The 22,140-nt window shown below is 41.6% G+C and overlaps 2 protein-coding genes across 3 annotated transcripts in view; both read right to left on the reverse strand.

Moving 5' to 3' along the window:
- Positions 1-15,357, reverse strand: part of MCUB (mitochondrial calcium uniporter dominant negative subunit beta) — a 60,992-nt gene extending 45,635 nt beyond the window's left edge. Inside the window, exon 1 of the mRNA XM_083756795.1 lies at positions 14,986-15,357. Coding sequence (XP_083612921.1) covers positions 14,986-15,114 — 129 coding nt within the window. The 5' untranslated portion in view covers positions 15,115-15,357. The remainder of the gene's footprint in view (positions 1-14,985) is intronic.
- A 4,759-nt stretch (positions 15,358-20,116) lies between these two features.
- Positions 20,117-22,140, reverse strand: part of SEC24B (SEC24 homolog B, COPII coat complex component) — a 36,231-nt gene continuing 34,207 nt past the window's right edge. For both annotated transcript variants that reach the window (XM_083756367.1, XM_083756366.1), the window contains one exon: positions 20,117-21,288. In XM_083756367.1, coding sequence (XP_083612493.1) covers positions 21,174-21,288 — 115 coding nt within the window. In that variant the 3' untranslated portion in view covers positions 20,117-21,173. The remainder of the gene's footprint in view (positions 21,289-22,140) is intronic.

Genomic DNA, 22,140 nt, shown 5'->3' on the forward strand with positions numbered 1-22,140 from the left:
TGGATCAAAGAAGCAGTGTATAGATTGCAACGGTTAGCAATTTCTAACAGGCAGACTTGCCAACTTATGTTCAGCCTTACTTTCACTCCTCTCTGTGAACATTGGATTTGGTGAACATAATACAGTGCACTTATTTGACTAAGGAGGTTAGCTTTGCTGGTTCTGTAGTTAATGTGAAAAACTAAAGAAAGCATCACATATACAAGTGTTTATATTGCTTGTGCTATATATTGGAAACACACATGAATACAAAATGAAAACCAGTGAATGTGAAAGATTTCAGCAGCAGAAGAGATTTCTTCTTTTTTAAGAATAAGTAGAATCTTTAAAACTTCACAGAAAGTGACCCCTGACTTTTTTATTCTTTGTTATGGTAGCAACCAAAATCTGTATGGAATAGGCTGTTTTTAGGGTTGGCATTATGGACCTATATCATTTTGCAACAAAAAGGAAGGTTTCTCCTAGCTCCCTCCTCACCTGAAAAAAGAAGCACTCAAATTTATTCAACTACAATAAATGGTTCAACTTTTTGGTAGTAATTAGGACAGCTGAATTTCCATGATCTAAAGGTGGAAAAGGAACCAAAGCAAGCATGATGGCCGCCTTACTTTTAGTTTAGTCATTTGTTCAACACTTCCCACAACCAAAGGAAGTACCAAAGTGACACACAAAAAGATACAGGAATACGAGTGATAATTAACACAGTACAAATAAACTAAATATGTTTATCCTTCAAAACAAAAATATCCACGTTAACCCAACATCAAAAGCAGATACTCAAACCCAACCATTGTTGTTGTTGTTTAGTCGTTTAGTCGTGTCCGACTCTTCGTGACCCCATGGAACAGAGCACGCCAGGCACTCCTGTCTTCCACTGCCTCCCGCAGTTTGGTCAGACTCATGTTTGCAGCTTCGAGAACACTATCCAACCATCTCGTCCTCTGTCATCCCCTTCTTCTTGTGCCCTCCATCTTTCCCAACATCAGGGTCTTTTCCAGGGTGTCTTCTCTTCTCATGAGGTGGCCAAAGTATTGGAGTCATAGCTTCACGATCTGTCCTTCCAGTGAGCACTCAGGGCTGATTTCCTTCAGAATGGATACGTTTGATCTTCTTGCAGTCCATGGGACTCTCAAGAGTCTCCTCCAGCACCATAATTCAAAAGCATCAATTCTTTGGCGATCAGCCTCCTTTATGGTCCAGCTCTCACTTCCATATATCACTACTGGGAAAACCATGCCTTTAACTATACGGACCTTTGTTGGCAAGGTGATGTCTCTGCTTTTTAAGACGCTGTCTAGGTTTGCCATCGCCTTTCTCCCAAGGAGCAGGCGTCTTTTAATTTCGTGACTCCTGTCACCATCTTCAGTGATCATGGAGCCCAAGAAAGTAAAATCCTTCACTGCCTCCATTTCTTCCCCTTCTATTTGCCAGGAGGTGATGGGTCCAGTGGCCATGATCTTCTTTTTTTGATGTTGAGCTTCAGACCATATTTTGCGCTCTCCTCTTTCACCCTCATTAAAAGGTTCTTTAATTCCTCCTCACTTTCTGCCATCAAGGTTGTGTCATCTGCATATCTGAGGTTGTTGATATTTCTTCCGGCGATCTTAATTCCAGCATGGGATTCTTCCAGCCCAGCCTTTCGCATGATGAATTCTGCATATAAGTTAAATAAGCAGGGAGACAATATACAGCCTTGGCGTACTCCTTTCTCAATTTTGAACCAATCAGTTGTTCCAACCATTATTGTTATCCAAATGCTTGGCACAATATATAAGTCTTCACCTGGCACTGAAAAGATATTGGTGTTAGGTACAACCCCTAAACATTTATTTGAGGGGGCCAGCTGCCAATCTCAGAGAGCGAGCCCTTGAGATATTGGGGTCTCAAGCTGTGTAAAGCTTTATAAGGTCAAAACCCACATTCTGAACTGGGTTTGGAAACAAACTGGCAGTCAGTGATGACAGACCAGAACTAGTGCTGTATGTTCAGATCGCCTGGTCCTAATCAATAATCTGGCCACAAAATTTTGCATGAGCTGCAGCTTTCAAACCATCTTCAAAGCAGCAAAGCATAAACTGGGCAGTAATCTAACCTAGAGGTTACCAGAGCATGGACCTTGCCTTGGAGTGCAATTGTGCTTACTGAAAGTAAGTCCCACTGAGTTCAATCACACTTCAATGCAAACTTTGCCCAACGAAGTAGGCATATGATTACAGCTTTCATACCAACCACTCTATAGAGCACAGAACACCAACACAGAGTCCCCTCCAGTTGGACTACAGTTCTCATAACCCCTGACCACTGACCAAGCTGGTTGGAAAAAATGGTAGGAGTCCAACAACATCTGGAGGGCACCATGTAGGCTACACATGCTCTAGAGCAGGGTTTCTCAAACTTAGGTCTCCACCTCTTTTTAGACTACAATTCCCATCACCCCTGACCATTGGTCCTGCTAGTTATGGATGATGGCAGTTTTGGTCCAACAGCAGCCGGAGACTCAAATTTGGGAAATCCTGCTGTAGAAGAACTTGTGATCCTTCAAATGTTGTTGGACTCCAGTTCCCATAAACCACAGCCAGCTTGGTCAATGGTCTGAGATTATGGCAGTTATAGTTCAACAATGTCTGGAAAGCTGCAGGTTTCCCATCCCTCTTCAAGACTCTGGCAACCCTCAAATATATGAAACTGTTTTCAGTCCAACTAGTGTCTATTCTGACAGGCACTGGATTTCCAGGGTCTCAAGCACGATGTCTTTACTATCAGCTGCTACCTGATCCTTGTAGCTAAAGAAAACAAGACATGAAAGTCGGTTCTTCAGCATGCAATCCATCAAGGGAACATAGCTTTCAGTGCATTCATTCCCTTGTTACATGACAGCTGCCTCTCCTGTAAAGTAGAATAATTTCATACAACCATTCTTTCAAAGAAAGAAAAATACAACCACATTTCCATTTCAGTAAGGATTTGCATGCAAACTGTTCAGAAAAACACAGGCTTTATCTCCCCCCCCCCCCCCCGCAAAAGGCTATTTAAATTTCTAGAGGATGGATGCTTTAAGAAGCTAATTCCTCTTCTGCTATGCTTTTGTCTATTTTGTCTATTTAAATCTTTTGATAGCTTTTCATTTCCCAGGATTTTACATTAAGTAGACCTGTTGATTGTAGAACTGGAAAAGCTCACTCTCCCCCCTCCCTTTTTCCCGGGATTTCTTTTGAAAACTTGACTTTCTAATTAAAGGCACGTTACTGAAGCCTTATCTCCCAGGTGCCAGTTATACATAATAACAGTTTGCTGGGTTTAGCTTGCAAGCTGTGTTTGCAGTGGGCTATTTCCTTTTCCCTTTTTTCTGGATAGGGAAGGTTAGATCCAGGGCCACTTTGCAGGTTACAACATGAATGAGGAAGAGTCTACAAAGCTGTCAGAAGACTTCTGAAGCTTCCCTACAGATCTCAAAGATTACACAGTATTTGCAAATATTGCATAATATATAAAGATCTAACTGAAGAAAAACAGCAGGGTGTCTAGAAACCTGTAGCCAAAGATTTTACTGAAATTTTCACACAAAAGTTTGAAATTCAAGCCTGGGGTGGTAGTTCAATGGCAACCAGAGATTCTTGTAACCACATCTGTGACACTTAAAGCAGCTCACCCAATCACTGCTAGAGCTGCAACCATCACCACAAAAATACTTGACTCAGCGCATTAGAATTAATATATGCTAAGAGAAGTAAATTGAATCAAGGAGATTGTTAATAAAAAGTAGAGAACATTTATTGCCCAAAATATATCATCTGCCTTATAATATCAAGCTTAAGCATGTGAAAGAGTAAATGATTTAAGTGGGTGAATGTTTGTTGTGTACTGAAATAAACTACTTGCTCCCCAACATAAAGCATGGTTTTGAAATACTCTGACTAGCTTCATTTTGTTTGCTATATAGATTACTAGTACAGTGGTGCCTCGGGTTAAGAACTTAATTCGTTCTGGAGGTCCGTTCTTAACCTGAGGTACCTCCTACTTAACCAGGCCTCCTACTGCCGCCGCCTGATTTCTGTTCTCATCCTAAAGCAAAGTTCTTAACCCGAGGTACTATTTCTGGGTTAGCGGAGTCTGTAACCTGAAACGTCTGTAACCCGAGGTACCACTGTAGACTTATGGTATTAGGGACCATCACATACAATGTGGGGTTACCTTAAACATTTTGACTTAAGGTAAAATGTGGTTACCTTAAACTGAAACATTTTGTTGCAGTAGCAAGTTATAACAGAGATCATTTTCAGCAGAATTGTTGCTCCAAAAGCCCAATTTCAGAAAGGGTTGACATAGGAGCTCTAACTCCATAATTAAACCTTCTGAATAAGCTTTTACCCTTAATCTGAAAGTAGCAACTATAACCCAGCCCCTTGGCCAAACAAAATACTACAGTGGCAATATGCCACTCTCAATTCCATTATGTCACATTGGCACTGAACCAAAATCGAAAGCAAGAGAATGGATGTTGTTGTTACAAGTGCTGAGGCAGGCAAGTTCCTTGTAATAGGGATGAGAGGATCTGCCTGGCTTTTCTCCAGACTCTGCAATGCAATATTCACAAAACAGATGACAAGCTTGGACCACAAAATGTCTTGCCTTTTATTGGCCTTCTATGGACTCTCTCGCTCTCTCTTTTTAAATTGGCATTTTAAGATCCAAGAAGCTCTACTTGTGCACATCAACAAGCCAAGACTAGAGCTTATTCACACAACGTTTTCTGACTTAGACAAGAATTTTTTTGCGATGAAGTGTTCTTGTGAGAGGGGGAGGAATCTCAAATAAAAGAAAATGGTAGATTTTATAATCTTGGATCAAAACTTTAGAACATATTCATTTTGTAGGACATATTAACCTACCTTTCGTATGGATACATGGCATGTTTGTAAGATATGCTACTACTGGAATTATCGGGGGGGGGGGCAAGGAAAGCACAAGACAAATTTAGTTGAGGAAAAGGCACATATAAATTCTTTCCCCCACACATCATAACAGAAGACAGGTTACTAGTGTCTGTTGGGACTTCTCTGTGTATCTACTACCCACTAAATCCCTTGGAGAGAAGAGAATCTTTCCGTTGGGAAGTAACAGGCAGTTTCATGGCCCTAGTGCTCTCTCCTGGTAAGAAAAAAGCACATACATAGCTATAGGCTACCTTGTTGGAGATTCATTCCCCGTGTCTGCAGTCATGGGATTGTTGTCTATCACATGATGGTGTACATACGTAGGCTGACCCTAGGTTTTTTTGCCAGTTCCATGGCATAAAACGAGGGCATAAAGTCAAGGACATGTAAGTGAATTCCAAGAAATTCAAAATGCTTTCTTCACAGTCTCTGATCTAACTATATCATGGATTCAGGCCTGCCTGCCTACTGTGTAGCAGGCAAAATCACCAAGGAAATTAACCTCATGAGACAAAGGAACATAAATAAGATGCCAGCTGTACAGATGCGAGATATATTTGGAAAGCTCTTCTCCAAGGCTAAGGAATGATTCATTACAGCTGCTGCTGATGTACTGGGGGATGGCATGATCTATTACAAAGCTTTTAAGTAGGTTAAGAAAGTGTCCCTTTCTGTGCTCTACACCAACTGAAGAGCTCACCTGACAGGAGACATTCAATTGCATTGTTGAATTTATGTCATCCAGGCACCTCCAGGCAGGGAAACTGTCAAGAATGATAGCAGTCTGTTGGCAACGACAGACAAGAGTAATTTGCAAAGCAAAACTTGCACTTATGCTGGGGCTTTAGCTACAGGATCAGAAATCAGAACATTTGGATGAGACATCTAAATAGTTTTGCTCTGCCTGCCTGCATCTCTCTGTACATGGCAGAAAGTAACAAACGTGCCTTGATTTGAATCTTGTTCAAAGATGTTGTGATGCTATTTTACGTTGCTGGCTGGAAGGTTTGCAATATCATAGAGGTTGAAAAAAATACTAAATCCTTGAAGCTCTTGAAATCTGATAAAGGGACGTAGAAAATATTCATGTGTTCCTTCAGCCACGAGAATTGAACTCCACAAAACCAGTGGAATAGACTCTTTCATAGACATGTCCCAGCCACAGGCATGGCACAATGACACCACAGTGCATGGTAAATTGAAGGTGGAAAAAGCTTCGGGTTCTCCCTGTCTCCTCCTTCATTTGCAGAACAAACTGCTGATATATAAAAAAGCCCAAACTTTAATAGCCTTGAACCAGGATATATTCAGAACCACTTTTTCCTAACTCAGATGTGGCTAATCCGTGGCACTCTGTATGCTATTGGAATACAATTCCCATCATCCCTGATCACTGAGAACCACTGGGGGGCCACAGGTTAACCACCCCTATCCTAAAACAATACTTACACCCAAAGGTAAGCTTCACAGGCTCTACTCTCCATCACCACTGGGATTCAACAGGTATGAGCTATGTGGCCTTTTTGGTAGTGGCACTGAAACTTTAGAATACCTTTCCTGAGGAGATGAGTCTTAGTCCTTTTCTTCCTGCACTGAAACTGGGTATGAACCTCCAACACCCATTTAAATAAGTCTGTGACCTGCTGCTTTCAAGTTTGTCTTAGTCTACTGCAACTCTTCTGTAGTTTCAAGATTATGTGTGTTTTCATTACTTAATGGATTGTTATATGTATTTGAAGAAATCATTTGTGTAAATAACAAAGCATAAATTATATAAAACTTAGTTTTATAACAAGTTTTAGAGTCTGGGTTTTTGTTTTTTTGTTTAATTCTGATCATTTGTGAAGGATGCATATTGCCATGGGCCTCTGAAGCTTCATTTTGCTGCAATCATAAATATAACTGTGAATTTCCATTTTAATATCAGTCCTAAAAATGTTATTTCTGGAGTGATACACTGACAGACCAACAACAGTAAAATTTATTTTTAACCCACATGAGATCTCTATCTCAAGCATTCTACCCAAATAGATTTTGAAAGACTATTTTGTTGTCACAAATAAAGGCTTTATCGGTGACAAGACTTTCACAGAAATCACTTACAGAACAGCACAGTTGTGCTAAAACCAGTTTTGTCCTGCTGATAGTAAACCCACTTAAGAAGTTTATACAGCCAGCTTTAAAGCTGCAAACTACAAAGGGTAAAGCTATGGGAAAATATTAAGTGTGGTAACAGGCTATATAAAATACACTGTATATTAGACTGCTCCTATAAAATCACTCAGAAGAATCAATACTCAGAACTGGATTCTTGTACACAGATGGGTTTATTCCAAAAGCAGAACGCGTCGGGAAACAACTTAAAATTGGATAAATAGTCTCAGCTTTCTCTTGCTAAGGTGAGTGGGCAATTCTCAGTTACTGGAGGGTTATAAATAAGTAAAAGAATATTTGAGCACAAGGCAGAGAGAGAAGAACCAAACTCAGCTACAATGTTAGCCACTAATGGCTGATGCATATAGCTCTGTTTATTGTGGTAAGTAAACTGGTACTCAGTCTCCAAATATATGCTACTTATTCATGGAGAATAAAGTTATGAAGTCACAATAGATAAATTTACTATGTGTAAGAAGCAGAATGCCTCCAAATGATTTGCTGGCGACTAGGAGTGGGAGAACGATATTGCAGGCTTCCTAAAAGTGTGTTTAGGCACTGGGGAAACCAAAGGATGGAATAGACCTAGGATAGTTCAGTTGGTAGAGCCTGAGACTCTTAATACAGTGGTACCTCGGGTTACAGACGCTTCAGGTTACAGACTCCGCTAACCCAGAAATAGTACCTTGGGTTAAGAACTTTGCTTCAGAATGAGAACAGAAACCGTGCGGCGGTGGCGGGAGGCCCCATTGGCTAAAGTGGTACCTCAGGTTAAGAACACTTCCAGGTAAAGAACGGACCTCCAGAACGAATTAAGTTCTTAACCCGGGTATTACTGTATCAGGGTTGTAGGTTCAAAGCCCCACATTGGGCAAATGATTTCTGCATAGCAGGGGATTGGACTAGATGACCCACATGATTCCTCCCAACTCTAAAATTCTATGATTCTAGATGGGCCTTTGAGCATCTTTTCTGCTTACGCTATTATCCCTGGAATTCCTCCTCCTTTAAGCAATGCACCCTTTTACTATTTTTAAACAGGCCTTTTGGCTTTTAACTAATAGTTAAGTGTTCTGCATTGTTTTCTGCTGTCACTGCTCTAATGATGTTTTAGTTAATAAACACAGTGCTTGCCTTCATTTTAAATGGCTGTTGCATCATTTATATGGGATATTATTTATATGCTATATGAATAAAACTTTGTTATATGCGAACACACACACACACGGAGAAGCTCTGCTGGATCAGGTAAAAAAAGGTAAAGGGCCCCATGACAGTTAAATCCAGTCAAAGGCGACTATGGGGTTGTGGCGCTCATCTTGCTTCAGGCCGAGGGAGGCGGCGTTTGTCCATAAACAGCTTTCCGGGTCATGTGGCCAGCATGACTAAACCTGCAATAGAACACCGTGATGGAAGCCAGAGTGCACGGAAATGCCGTTTACCTTCCCGCCATAGTTGTACCTATTTATCTACTTGCACTGGTGTGCTTTCAAACTGCTAGGTTGACAGAAGCTGGGATAGAGCAATGGGAGCTCACTCTGTTACGCAGATTCAAACCTGCGACCTTCTGATCAGCAAGCCCAAGAAGCTAAGTGGTTTAGACCACAGTACCCCCGCCCCCCTTTATCCTGCTGGATCAGGATAAAGGTCCTTCTCAGCCAGTACCATATTTTTCGCCCTATAGGACGCACTTTTCCCCCTCCAAAAATGAAGGGGAAATGTGTGTGCGTCCTATGGGGCGAATGCAGGCTTTCACTGAAGCCTGGAGAGCGAGAGGCGTTGGTGCGGACTGACCCCTCTCGCTCTCCAGGCATCAGGAAGTATCCGCAAGCCTTGCGAGCCTGGGGGAGTTCCCGCGGGCTTGCAAGGCTTGCGGGCAGCAACCTGCAGCCCGAAGCATGGGGCGCCCTCTGGAGGACGCCCCGTGCTTCGCGTAGGTGTCCACAAGCCTTGCACGCCCAGGGGAAGTTCCCGTGGGCTCGCAAGGCTTGAGGGCAGCAGCCTGTTCTGTGGGCTGGGGGGGAAATAATTTTTTTTTATTCATTCCCCCCCCCAAAAAAAACCCGAGCTGCGTCCTATGGGCTAGTGCGTCCTATAGGGCAAAAAATACGGTACTTTATTCTTACAGTGGCAAACCAGAGACCTATGAGATGCCCAATATTTTAATATTGGTTACTGTATCACTATGATGCAAGCACTCTTAGGAGGGTTAGCCCACAAAGGAGACATACAGACATTTATATACATAAAGCTGGCATCAGCACTATTAATTACAGGTATGCTTAACCAGGATCTCCTTTAAATGCAAAATGTGAAACCATAGTTTGGAGTGAGTTTCAGTCCCGATTTTGAAGAAAATTCTATGTAGTCTTGATCTGAGATGGGGCGGGGGTTGATTGCTCCAGAAAGCAGACAGATTGAGGATATTGAATGAGAATTTTAAAGGCTGGCTCCCAAGTTTGCCGCAAGGAACTGGCATTACTGTATGTTATCATAGAAGGTAGGGAAGCGTAAACTTCAGCTGAAAGAATGTGTGATGCCCATTAGCTTGAAAATACAATATTGCTGTCAAATATACTGGATGTCTGGTACAATGCTCTCAAACTTCTTTGCTAATGATATGTAGAATTTTGGAAGTAGAAAGTTGAAGCATGTCTTGGGTTTGTTATGTTAAGTTTCTATCTTCAATCTTTCACTTTGATCACTGAGTGTCAGGTTCTTAAAACCTCCAAAAATCACTCAACACACTTTCCCCCCTTCAATTGAATGTGGAAGAAAAGAATGTGGAAGAAGAGAATTAAAGCCAAGGCCATTGTCAAGATTCTGAGCACAACCGCAGTTATTTGTTTGGTTGGTTGGTTGGTTGCTTTTTAAAAAAAAACAAAACAAAAACCTTAGTAGAAGAAATGTTATCTCTCATTGTGCAGCATTTGTGTTATATATTTATACAACATCAATATAAAAAACAAAGACTTAAGCAACCTTTCACAAATGCTCATTTCCTTGCAGCTTTATACTTATTTCTTCACTTCAATAATACTGTCATTCCTTGTAGCTATCTTCTGGTGCTGTTATTTTTACTGCTCTGTCTCAAGACCTGGTTCACACATAACCCTGGGTCATGGTTTGCTTAAGCTATGGTTTAACAAACCATGGTAAAGGTAAAAGGCCCCCTACCGTTAGGTTTAGTCACAGACGACTCTGGGGTTGCGACGCTCATCTCTCTTTACTGGCCGAGGGAGCCGGAGTACAGTTTCCGGGTCATGTGGCCAGCATGACTAAGCTGCTTCTGGCGAATCAGAGCAGCACACGGAAACACCATTTACCTTCCCGCCGGAGCGGTACCTATTTATCTGCTTGCACTTTGATGTGCTTTCGAACTGCTAGGTTGGCAGGAGCAGGGACCAAGCAACGGGAGCTCTCCCTGTCATGGGGACCTTCTGATCGGCAAGCCCTAGGCTCTGTGGTTTAACCATGAGTTCACCCCAAATTATCCCACAGATGAACAAACAAGCCATAGCTTGTATCTGCAAAGTTTGATTTGTTTTTCTTGCCTCATGTTTTCAAAGCTTAGTAACTACCCAACAGAATAGCTAAACAAATTGTGACTAAGGAAGAGTCCTGGGTTTATTTGTAATGAAGGGCTTCAAACCTCCAGATCATTGTTTGTTGGCAGTAAACAAGTTGGATTCAGTCAGCCCCAGCCAAGTATCGTCAATGGTCAGGGATAATGGGAGAACCACCTATTATTTCCTCTGTAGTGGCACACCATATATACTATATTATGGATTTTTTTCCTTGCCTCTGCAAGTCTGGGAATCTGTTCCACTGCCCATTAGACTTAGACATTCTCCTGCTTCAGCTACAGAGGAAATGCAGTCAAGCTGGTTTACATGCCTTTGAAAAATGTGCTTTATTGTGTTTAAGGATTAAGAGGAATGTTTGCAAGTGCACCAAGCAATTGCATCTCAGGTTCCCTTTAGGAAACAGGCTGAATTGGTTGGGTAACTGACAAAATCACTGTTCTTATAACTTGCTTTCTCATTTTAGGGGACCCATGCCCCTAACAATGATGTGAGGTAAGCTCAGGACCGCAATACCTCAAGGACCGCCTCTCTCCATATGAACCTACCCTAACCCTAAGATTATCCTCTGAGGCCCTTCTTCGTATGCCTCCTCAACAGAGGTTCAGAGGGTGGCAACATGAGAAACAGGCCTTTTCTGCATTAGCTCCCCATTTGTGCAATGCTTTCCCCAGAAGGTTCTGCTGGTGTTTTCATTACACACCTTTAGGCGAAATGAAGAAGAATTTGGGACTTGATCTTGTGAAGGCTTCCTTGCTCTAGTTTTAAAATAAAATTGGATCCTCAAAATTCCTAGTTATACATGGAGCTTTCCTGAGAGGGGCTGAAAGTAATAATGATTATGTAGGAGAAAAGTAATATAAATCTACCATTTTAGGCAAAGTGGGCCAGGGCAGATCCACAAAAGGGAAGAGGGTCTGATTGATTCATGAATTGATTGATTAATGCAATACAATCCACTTGAACCTGATATTTCATTCTGTACTTCTTTCTTGTTCTGCCACATCTTTCCCATCTACCCAACACACACCTGGCTAAAAGAAATAGCAGTGGAATCATCACAGGATGTGCAATCTACATGGAATTGGGCAAACCATTTAAGCCAAACTTCTCCCTTCCACCAAGCTGAGGGAGAGGGAGGATTATGCAATCAAAAATTTGGGCTGGATATCAAATTTAAGCAATTGTTTCCAAAGTAATAGCAAAAGGTTAAACATAGGTAATTGTCAATTTATGCATGTGCTTTTGGGTATAATGCAAAATCTCAGAGGGCAGTATCTAACGAAATGTTTTCATCATCACAAGGATTTCTACACAAAGGAATGTCTTGTCCCTCTTCTTTTCCCATGGCACCCCTGAATCTGCTCCAGATGATTGGAGGAACCCCCAGAACAGATTTAAGGGTGCACAAAGAGAAAAGTTGGAGGAGTTCCACCGAACAGCCAATGTCACTACCAGGTTCTGTTTTTCCAAATCCCATTTGCAACTCAGTAATAGCACATTTAATGGTTCCAAATCTAGCGTAATTGTTTGAAAATGGATTTGCTGCAGACGTTTGTGTCAAATTAGAAAAGTGGATTGCTAGTATTAACCATGACAGAGGATTAATGCAACTGTTGGTTATATTTTGCTATTATTTACAATTTTAAGTTTTATCTTTCAATTACAGCATATACAGTAAAAAGCACCACAATCTTCTTTTTCATGCATGCAGTTTTTCCTATACCCTATGCACTTCAACACAATATTATTGCAAACCAAGCACATAATCTTCCCTATAGGAATACTACAGATCGTTTTTAAATAATCTGTCTTGCAAGACAATGAAGCAGATTTATAGTCATCTCAGAGGCCCTCAATATGGGAGGCAGCAATACAACCACTTGATGAAGAACTTTATTGTTTTAAAGATTTATACCCTGCACCGTCAAGGCCCCTTGGCATTCCCACAGCATATTTTTAAGCAAGTGTCTCTGAATACAAATCCATGAAAAGGTGTTTACTAGAAGCGATGCCAAACGATGCCCAAGCTTCCGTTTTCCAAGGGAGTAACACCGAAGTTACTGATAACCTTGCCACATGGTACACATTAAGAAGTAAATGAATAGTTATGATTCACTTAACTGTACAGTACACAAAATGAGACGGGGTGGAATATTAGAACTGCTTGTCTACATTGCTACTGCGCTGTCCATAAAATATAAAGTGATTGTGTTACAGGGATATGTGCCCTAAAAGTACCAGAAATTATGGTAATGAAGACAGATGTTTTGCAGCATCTAAAAGCAGGCACTTGTAAATGACAGGTATACCAAACCCTGTTGATTTATGAAGCGCATATTTATTTGCAGGATTCATTTCTATGCAAATTTTCTGTTTTCCAAACAACACTGTCTCCGTGCCAGACTCAACCCAAAAAGCGTGCAGCTGTGCTAAATCAAGTGTTATTTAAAACGCTTTCCATGGATGATTCATTACCCTTTCAGAACTAGGACAAGTTAAGAAGAAGAAAAGTGCTGGGAGGTCATGGCTTTCAACTCCGGATTTTGAAGACCTTCTTTGTTTTGCCTGTCATAGGGGAAGACTTTGCCTCCAAGCAACAAGACACTGACTCCTATCATCACCGTTTTCCCTGAACAATGCAATAACTCCTGCCAAATGCATTTGTCTCAGATATGCCTAGAGGTTCCCAAAGAGAGAAATCCTTTACTCCTGTATAAAGGTTTGGCAAGGAATGAAAAGCCACTAGCTGCACAGATATAAAAAAGCTGGTGGCTAAACATCTGTCAGCAACTTTCGCAATTCACGAAACTCTTATCTTAAGGAAAGAACACCAAGGTATATAATTACCTATATATACCTTAGATTTGTATGTAATACTGGTGCTGGGGGCTGGGTAGCAAGCACTAACTTCCATACTAATTTAATACTATATTATTTGTTGCACCAACACCTTTTTCTCTTTCTCTCTCGAGGCACAGACCACTAGGAAGCCTGTTCGACAACCTGTAATGTAAGGTATGAAAAAGAGTGGCAGGCAAGGTGAAAAGAATAAGAAGCTATCTACCACTGCTTCAGCTAGCTGAACTAATTGGTGTCTCCTATGGGACCATCCCCACAGGCTTCCTAATAATGAAACACAACTGTGCAGGAGAATGATTAACACTGAGTCTTCTAGGATTACAGAAGAGCACTCTGAGATATCACTGGTAGGCTAGCACTTTGCAGCCTCTCTTTAATGTTCACAGTCAATGTAATAAGGTTGCCTTCCACCGACATTTTGTAAGGTGCACATATGCCAACAGGGCAGGATAGGATTCTGGACGCCATTAGTGCTTTAAAATGGTTTTAGTGAATGGGCGATTAATGAGCTATTAATACCTAAGGATTGAAATCCCATTGGTGACTAAGAGAATAAAACCCCGGCAGCATGTACACATGCTCTCCTATTTACGACTGAGCGTGCATGTAACCTTCCTCCGACAGTAGCAACATTCCCAGTTCACAGCACTGAAGTCTACCCAAAAAAATGGCATTTCGAAGGAGGACAGTTATCACTGAACGCAGCAGGACTTACTGCCCTGTAAATACACCTAGGATCAGAACGTGTAAATCATGTGGAAGCTTACACCATAGGTTAACAAGCATTCAAGTGTCTGGCTTCTTGCTTTTGCTCTAAATAATAATAATAATAAAATTTATACTCCAGCCTTCCCAGTTCAGAAAACCGGGCTAACAACAAATTTAATGCACTTATTTGTGGGACTTAAAAATGGGACTTGCTTTCATATTCCCTCTTTGGAGTCGGCCTGGAGACCTCCTCGTCCTGAGTTTGCACGCAGATGGATCTGATCAGCAAAAGGGATCCAAAGCAGTGACAGTAAACTTTGGGTGGGGGAACCCTTCCCTACCCCGCCACCCCCACCCTATTAATGTAAGCATCCTCCCTCGCCCCCAAGCCGGAAAACACAATTACAGCCTGAAACTCAAGACGACAGAGACCAAGGCGGAGGAGGAGGAAGAGGGAGGCTCCTTCCTCTCTTCCCCGCCCAGCTGCAACTTTATACTTCGCCGTCTCGCGGGCGTGTCCCCGCGGGCGGGCGGCCGAAGTTCCAGCAAGGCAGGAAGGCTGTGGAGCAACAGACGGCCAAAGCCGGGCAAGCGCCCGCCTCGCCCTGCCTTGCCGAGGAAGGAGCGGGTGGCGCGTGCGCTAAGAAGTTTCTTTCCTCAGGCCTGAGCCAAGAAAGGAGGAGGAAGCAGCGAGCGACGGGGTCGCCGCCTGCGCCTGGGGGCAAGCCGTGTCCGCCACTCACCTGCAGCCGGTCCGCTGGGAGAAAGCCGCCGCTCTCCCTTCTCAGTGGAGCGGCGAGGAGCACCAGGGGCTGAGGCGCTCGCCACCTTCTCCTGCAGCCCCGGAGCAACTGCTTGGCGGCGGGGAACATCCTCACCACCTTCCCCGGCTTCTCCTCTCCGCGCTGAAGGGAGCTGAGAGGCGCCGGGGCGCGCAGCCGCCGTCGCCGTCCCGGCCGCGCAAGAAGCGGCTGCTGGGCGCGCGCGGAAAGCGAGGCGCGGCGCCTGCAGCACTCGAGGAGCCCGTTGTGCGAGTGAGGAGGCGCGAGCTCTCGGAGTGAGCAGCAGAGGGCGGGTTTAAAGGGGAAGGCGTTTCTGCCGCTCGTCGGGCTCTCCCCTCCTCCCTCCCTCACCCAGTCACATTGGTTTTTGCCGACAAAAAGAAAAGAAAAGCAGCAGCAACAGCCAAAAAGCAGCTCGTGCAAAAGCTGCAGAGTATTTTTCTGCTCCTTGCCCTAACCGCGCGCGAGAGAGACGAAGAGCGCAGCGCCCTGTGCCCGCTACGAGGTGCAGGTCTCTCCCCTGCACAGCTTTCAATCTGAATATTATTAATTATTATTAATATATTAAATAATAATAATAATAATAATAATAATAATTATTATTATTTTTAAAATTACTCTTAGGCACAAGATGGCATGGGAGAGCATGAAGTTCTTAGTTTCAGGGTCCTCCGTTCGAGCCCCACATGAGGCAAAAGGTTATTTATTGCATTGCAGGGGGTTGGACTAGGTCCCTTCCAACTCCACAATCTCTGAAAACATCACAGTTTGAATATGATGGATTGCAAGTAAAAACAAACAAAAGGCCAAGAGCGGAAACATTGCAGGTGACCATACACTCATGACTGGTAGCAAGTCAAACTCGCCACCCTCCCAGCAAGCACAAATTTCATGCGATTCTTCGTCAGTTAAGGATTTAACTGGTGATCACCATGCTTGGGTGAAAGGCTGTATCGAAGCCGCAGCTATGCAAAATAAATTAAATGCTTGGGAAGAGAGAAACCTGACTCTGGAGAAATGTTAATGTGGGCACCAGAGAACAAGGAATATAGGAATTTGCCATATACCGAGCACAGCATTGGTCCATCTGGCTCAATATTATCTTCACTGACTGGCAGTCGCTCTCCTGGGTTGCAAACTGGGATATCTCCCAGTCCTACCTAGAAATGTCAGGGATTGAAATTAGGACTTTGTGTCAACACTCAACCACAGAGCTATGGCCAGGAGATCTACAAAGTATGAGCACAAAGGACCCTGCCCCAATCGAAACAACTGCTCGACAGAGGATAATACAAGTCTACCAATTCTCCAGCACCCCAATGTCTGCAGCTCCAGATATGGATCTTGGTGATGTTACCATGTTGTCCATTCTGAAGAGTCAACAATAGAACAAACACATGGGTTGAGCCTGGGTGCATGGACCAGCCATGAAAGCGAGGAAGTTAGTGATGTATAGGCTCACAGAAATGGAGAGGAAGTAGGAAAACAGACTTGGGGGTGGGGGGAGTTGGGTGGAAGAGAGCAAATTTCTTCAGAATTGTGATACTTTTAAAATGCATGCTCCCACTTATCCTGTTCAGCAAGTTCGCAACACTGCAGCCAGGAGAATCCACTAGCTAGTCTAGCATACCTGCACATTTAGAAGCCATCAAGGGAACAGTTCCCCGAGAATTAATCCCAAAACCTCATCTTGGGGCCATAATCTGACAACTGGCAACCCTACCTGCTAGGGTTGTTCAAAGAATTACAAGATAAGGTAAGTGAAATGCTTCCAAAAACCACTGTATGACTGCTAAATTTTGTACATATTACCGGTATTCTGTTTCTGCTAGTGAGTGATGGGTATGATGCAAGGCTCATGGGTACTGGAAATTTAATCTGCCATGATTGCAGATTCACCAGGCACAGAACAGTCTGGAACTTACCTTAAGTCATATGTATAAACGCTAGAAGCCTGCCTTGAAAACAAAAAAACCCTACAATTGTCTGCACTAAAAACAACATTCTTCAATCCCTTCATATCACCACCACATACAATTTTTCCTCATCTGTTCAATTCAAATTACAAATTAAAACAAACTCATCTGATTCATGACAAACTTGTGTCTATTTTCTCAATCTCCCTGCCAGGCTTTGGGATCATTCTACTATAGAAAGCATTATCGGTGTTGCTTTTTCCACCAGCCAGAGGTTTTTGAACATTAATAGGCCACACACTGTTTCATGACATTTCTCTTTCCAGAGCATGCTGAGTCCAGTTTGCAGCAAAAGGCAAATCACATGACTTGTGCACAAATTAATACAGGAAGTTAGGCAGCTGTGCTCTCCGCTCCCTCCAACTTCAGCTTTGTCTGCCACCACTTCCAGTCAACAGCCAGAATGTGATAAATTGTGGAGACTACACAGAAATCAGAAAATAAAGCATTCAAGACAGCTCAATACCTTACAATAAGCATTCCCTTCTTTTTTTGCACTGATTAACATCCAACATCACCTTAGTCATCTAAAACAATGGGTTGGATTCAGTGTACATACAGCATGGAGTAGGCCCTTGATATCAATGGACATGACTAAGTTAGGGTCATCACTTTCAATGGGTCTACTCTTGAGTTAAGCTTAGTTGAATACAACCCTATAATAGCAGCTTTACTGTACATTTTAAGCCAAAGTTTAATTTACAATAGGTTGAATCTAATGGATTCAGTTGTTAAAAATAAACATTTAGCAACTTGTCTAAGCAATATACTTGAGAGTAATAGCTACTGAACATATTGGGACATATGTAAGCAAAGGATTGAGTTATTACATAATAATCTATGGTTGAGAATTATTGAGAGCCTAAGTAGTGTAAGCTTTGGGGGCCCATGAGCACATGTGAAACTTTGAAAAGGCAACGTGACTTGCAGTAAAAATTTCTGATCTGACATTCCCAGCACTCCATGGCATAAAAGCATCAATTGTGGGGGAATCCCTTGAAAAAAACCATGTTGTTGTGCCATGACGGTTCTGTAAAATGCTGAGTTCCTGATATGTTGGTTCAGTCCATGTCATCTGTGTTTTGATGGTGGTTTGAGGAGGAATGCATGTAAAAAAAGAAGTCCATAACGGTTTGTATGCACACACCTTCTGTCAAACTGCACCTCCATCTCTTACTGTTCTCCCCTCTCTGGTTTCTCTTCTTCTCTGATACCAATCTGAATCTCATTCAACCTCACTTTCTAAGATTAACTGCATAGAAAACCAGACTACAACTTCATTTCATTGCAGAGTGTTTGCACTGCACTAAATCCATCGCTGAAATCGTATTGAGCCATTTAAAATATAGTTCTTGCCAGAGAAGCAATAACGCTTAAGGGTCCTGGCAGGAATTTCAACATTTACAAAATGCCTCCTAAGCTCACTCATGCAGTATCTCACAGTTGCTCTTTGTACAGAGACAGTATTAGCAGGTAATAATACTCACACAAGATTTAAGGATTACAAGAAGATTATGCACATGAAGTGCTCTCAACTCTCAAAAACCTTATGCAAATACAAAAGCATATACCTGAGACACTTTGGTGTTTGCAAACATCAAGAATCAAGCAGTTAGAAGACTGATTAAAAAATAAACAGGGACACTGGTACTATATTTCAGAACAATCTGTCAGTTTCCGAACAATATGAAACACACTCAGTGCATCCTTTTTAGCAGGGTCAGCTTGTAATAGATGTCAATCACAGCTGGGCTTCTCAGTCATCTAGAGTACAAAACTAGTTTTGAGATGTGATCAAGGCTGTTCTTTGAGAACTTCAGAACTTTCCTGCAGCCTAACAAAAGTTATATTAGAACTGGTGACTGTGGCTAAAGCAGCATTGCATGAGGGGAAGTAAGGCAGCTATTTACTCCCAAGGAAGTCCCATTGAATTCACTTCTAGGTATACACACACAGCGTTGTGTTATAAAGGAACACAAAATCAACCATGTTTCAGTTTATCTTTGGACACTTAATGGATTTTTAAAAATAGGAATTATACTGATTTCTTCTAACAGTGTATGGCAAACTCCTATGTTCCCATCCTTCACCAATTTTCATCCTCTCTTCAGCCCCCTGAAAAGTTGCTCTGGCAGACTGGGGAGCTCTTTGAAGGTGATTGTTAAGGCTGCAGAGGGAAGGGGGGAATCGGCAAAAATCATGCCCCAACTTCCTCCTGTGCAAATATCTGCTAGAATCCCATCTGTGAACAGAAAAAGCTCTTCCATTCATTGAACAACTCTGCATCTATTCCTAGATATTTAACAGGCAACAGGCACCTTACTCAAAACAAAAACATCTCCAAAAAAATTCAGCATTTTTTATATACAAAATATAGAATAATAGAGCTTTAAGTAATCGTTTTACAGATCTTTTACCATACATCATGGCTTTGGATGTTTATGGCTTATCAAAACTAAGCTCCACAAGCAACATTTTATTTCAAATTAATTGTTTGTTAAGATCACACTAATACATCTGAAACATTTATGGCTCCATATGACATATATTACCAGCTGATTTCTTTACCAAAATAAATTTGACTCATTTTATTCCTCCCCTCTCTCAGGTCAAGTATGGGAAACACTAACTTTAAAATGTTAGGTGACGGCTTCTTGCTGCAATAAACATTCTTAGACTTAAATGTGCAATAAACAAAGTTGAACAAGCAGATGATTTTTCTTCTATGAAATCCTTTGGCATGTTTTTTCAATCTTAAGGAAAATGTAGCCACAAGTACTTATCCATAAAATAAAAAGGTGCAAAGGTAAAATAACAACACAACTTTTGTTGCATATACAAATTGTGCACAGATGAAAAGTATACTGGGACACAGGTATATATTAGTGAGTGCATTAGTGTATTTGTCATCTTTTTAAAAAAGAAATGCATTGCTTTGAAAAATTATAATGTCCCATTACTATTACATGAAAAATTAAAGAAAACCTAATTTGTGATGCAGCAGCCCAAACAGACATCTCTCTCCATATGTGCATAAGAGCTCAAGTAAAAAAATACACCAAGATAAATGTGAGTCTGTACTTGGATTATGTGTTGAAGAAACTCCCAGCTTAAAGTGAAATATAAATTTTCTTTAATGTCTCATGGTGGCAAGAGAAAATAAAGGATCCAGGACCACAATTGTTGCAGAGTACATAAAGTAAACCAGTTAAAAGACACTATCAAATGCCAGGTAGTGTCACAAGTCAGCAATATCCTTTACACAATCCAAATTCAGCCATATTTCCACTTATCCTTTCCCCAGAATTCTATACAATAAAGTAGTAAACATTCTCTCTTTAATACAGCAAGCCAAATTCAATATTAGTGTCTAAAATTTAGTAATCATGTAGATATAAAAACACATGATCAAGCAAAATACTTTTAATTAGCTGATCATAAATAAATCCACATAAAAGAATTAAATGGATTACAAAGTTGCATTTTTTCTATGTGGATTCAGATTTAATATGCATTAGTCATCTTTATTCTTTAACTGATAGTGATTTGTCATCAAATCACAAACACTGCAGCACGCTAACCAATTCATAGTCTGTAGTTACATTTTTACAACTTCTTTACAAATGTTAATACTTCTGTACACTATATATATTTCATTTCTACAGTTCATGTATGCTGTATTGAAATTCTACAGTCTTCACAGAGAAAATGGTGGTCTTCAAATACGAATTTTCTCTTACAAATTCATATAAACAGCATGGAGCACTGCACTTTGGCATCTCTGCTGGAGATAATCTGGCTACCATAGTAAATATGAGGGGGGGGGGAAGCTCTCCAATTTTAGATTTCATTAAGAAATACTATTCCACATCGCTATGTAAGTTCACCAGCTTGAAACAGAAGCACCATATCGTTGCACTATTGAAAACGCATACAAACCAACTTAAAAACAAAGTACTAAAACTGCATCATAGCCATCATTTTTATACTGAAGCAAAACCATAAAATTCCTTTGGAAACGTGTACTCTGTCCTCTTAGCTGAAAAGCTTTAGATATGGATGCTGAAGAACCCATGTCTGTTTATCATCTCCAGTGTACTTCTTTCACAGCTGACATTTGTATAAGTCCAGAAATGTTTTTTTTTTATTATTATTATTTCAGTCTCTTCCTTCTCACTTACAAATTTGTTGTTGAATGTGAAGCAAAAATTCATAGTAAGAGAATGCTGCCTCGGTTTTGTCTTCAACTAAATGTTGAAGAAAATCTGCCTTTGCAGGGCTTTCATCTCTGAAACAGAAAAAAAACAACAACCCACCTTGTATTTGTTTCTTCCAACATTTGTACATTACTTACGGCCCTTTAATTCACAATTCTAAGTGCTCACGGGGAGCACAGGGAACCGACAACAGCAACTGCCACCTAGTCTGGTGCAAAACTGAATTCCTGGAAGGAATCAGCACAGCCAATACAATATTCCAAGTGTCATCCAGTCAGCTCTCAGTAGTAGAAGTCAGAAGAGCCAATTCTTTCAGTACAGCCATACCTCAGGTTACAGATGCTTCAGCTTTGCGTGTTTTCGTGTTGCGCACCGCGTCGAACCCGGAAGTACCGGAATGGGTTACTTCCGGGTTTCGGTGCTTGCGCAGAAATGCTAAATTGTGCTATGTGCAGAAGCACGACCTGCGCATGCACAGACGCAGCACTGCGGTGTTGCGAACGCTGCGGGTTGCGAATATGCCTCCCGCACGGATCATGTTCGCAACCCGAGCGTCCACTGTATTAGATTATGAGTCGATAATATTGTAGCTCCCTGCCAATCTGGCACTTAATACCAGCCGAATACAGAAGGGACAGCTGGCCAATCATCCTATATGCCCTATATTAGGGGTGAGACCAGACAAGGACAAGAGCACAAAGATGTCTCAGCCCCCATTTCCATAAGCAAGCTTCCCTACACCTAACACTGCACCTCATGTTTCTTCCTGTAGCTATTGAAATTGCAAAACTATCATCTCCTCTATTTTTTGCTAAACACATGCTGTTCTTGTTAACTCTGAGAAACATGTCTAAATAGGTACCAAGTGTCAAGCCCAGATAAAAAGGCAACCTTACCCACTCCACTCTCATCAAATGATTTTA

The sequence above is a fragment of the Podarcis gaigeae genome (genome assembly GCF_964106915.1).
Source record: "Podarcis gaigeae genome assembly, chromosome: 9".
In the NCBI taxonomy this organism is placed as follows: Eukaryota; Metazoa; Chordata; class Lepidosauria; order Squamata; family Lacertidae; genus Podarcis; species Podarcis gaigeae.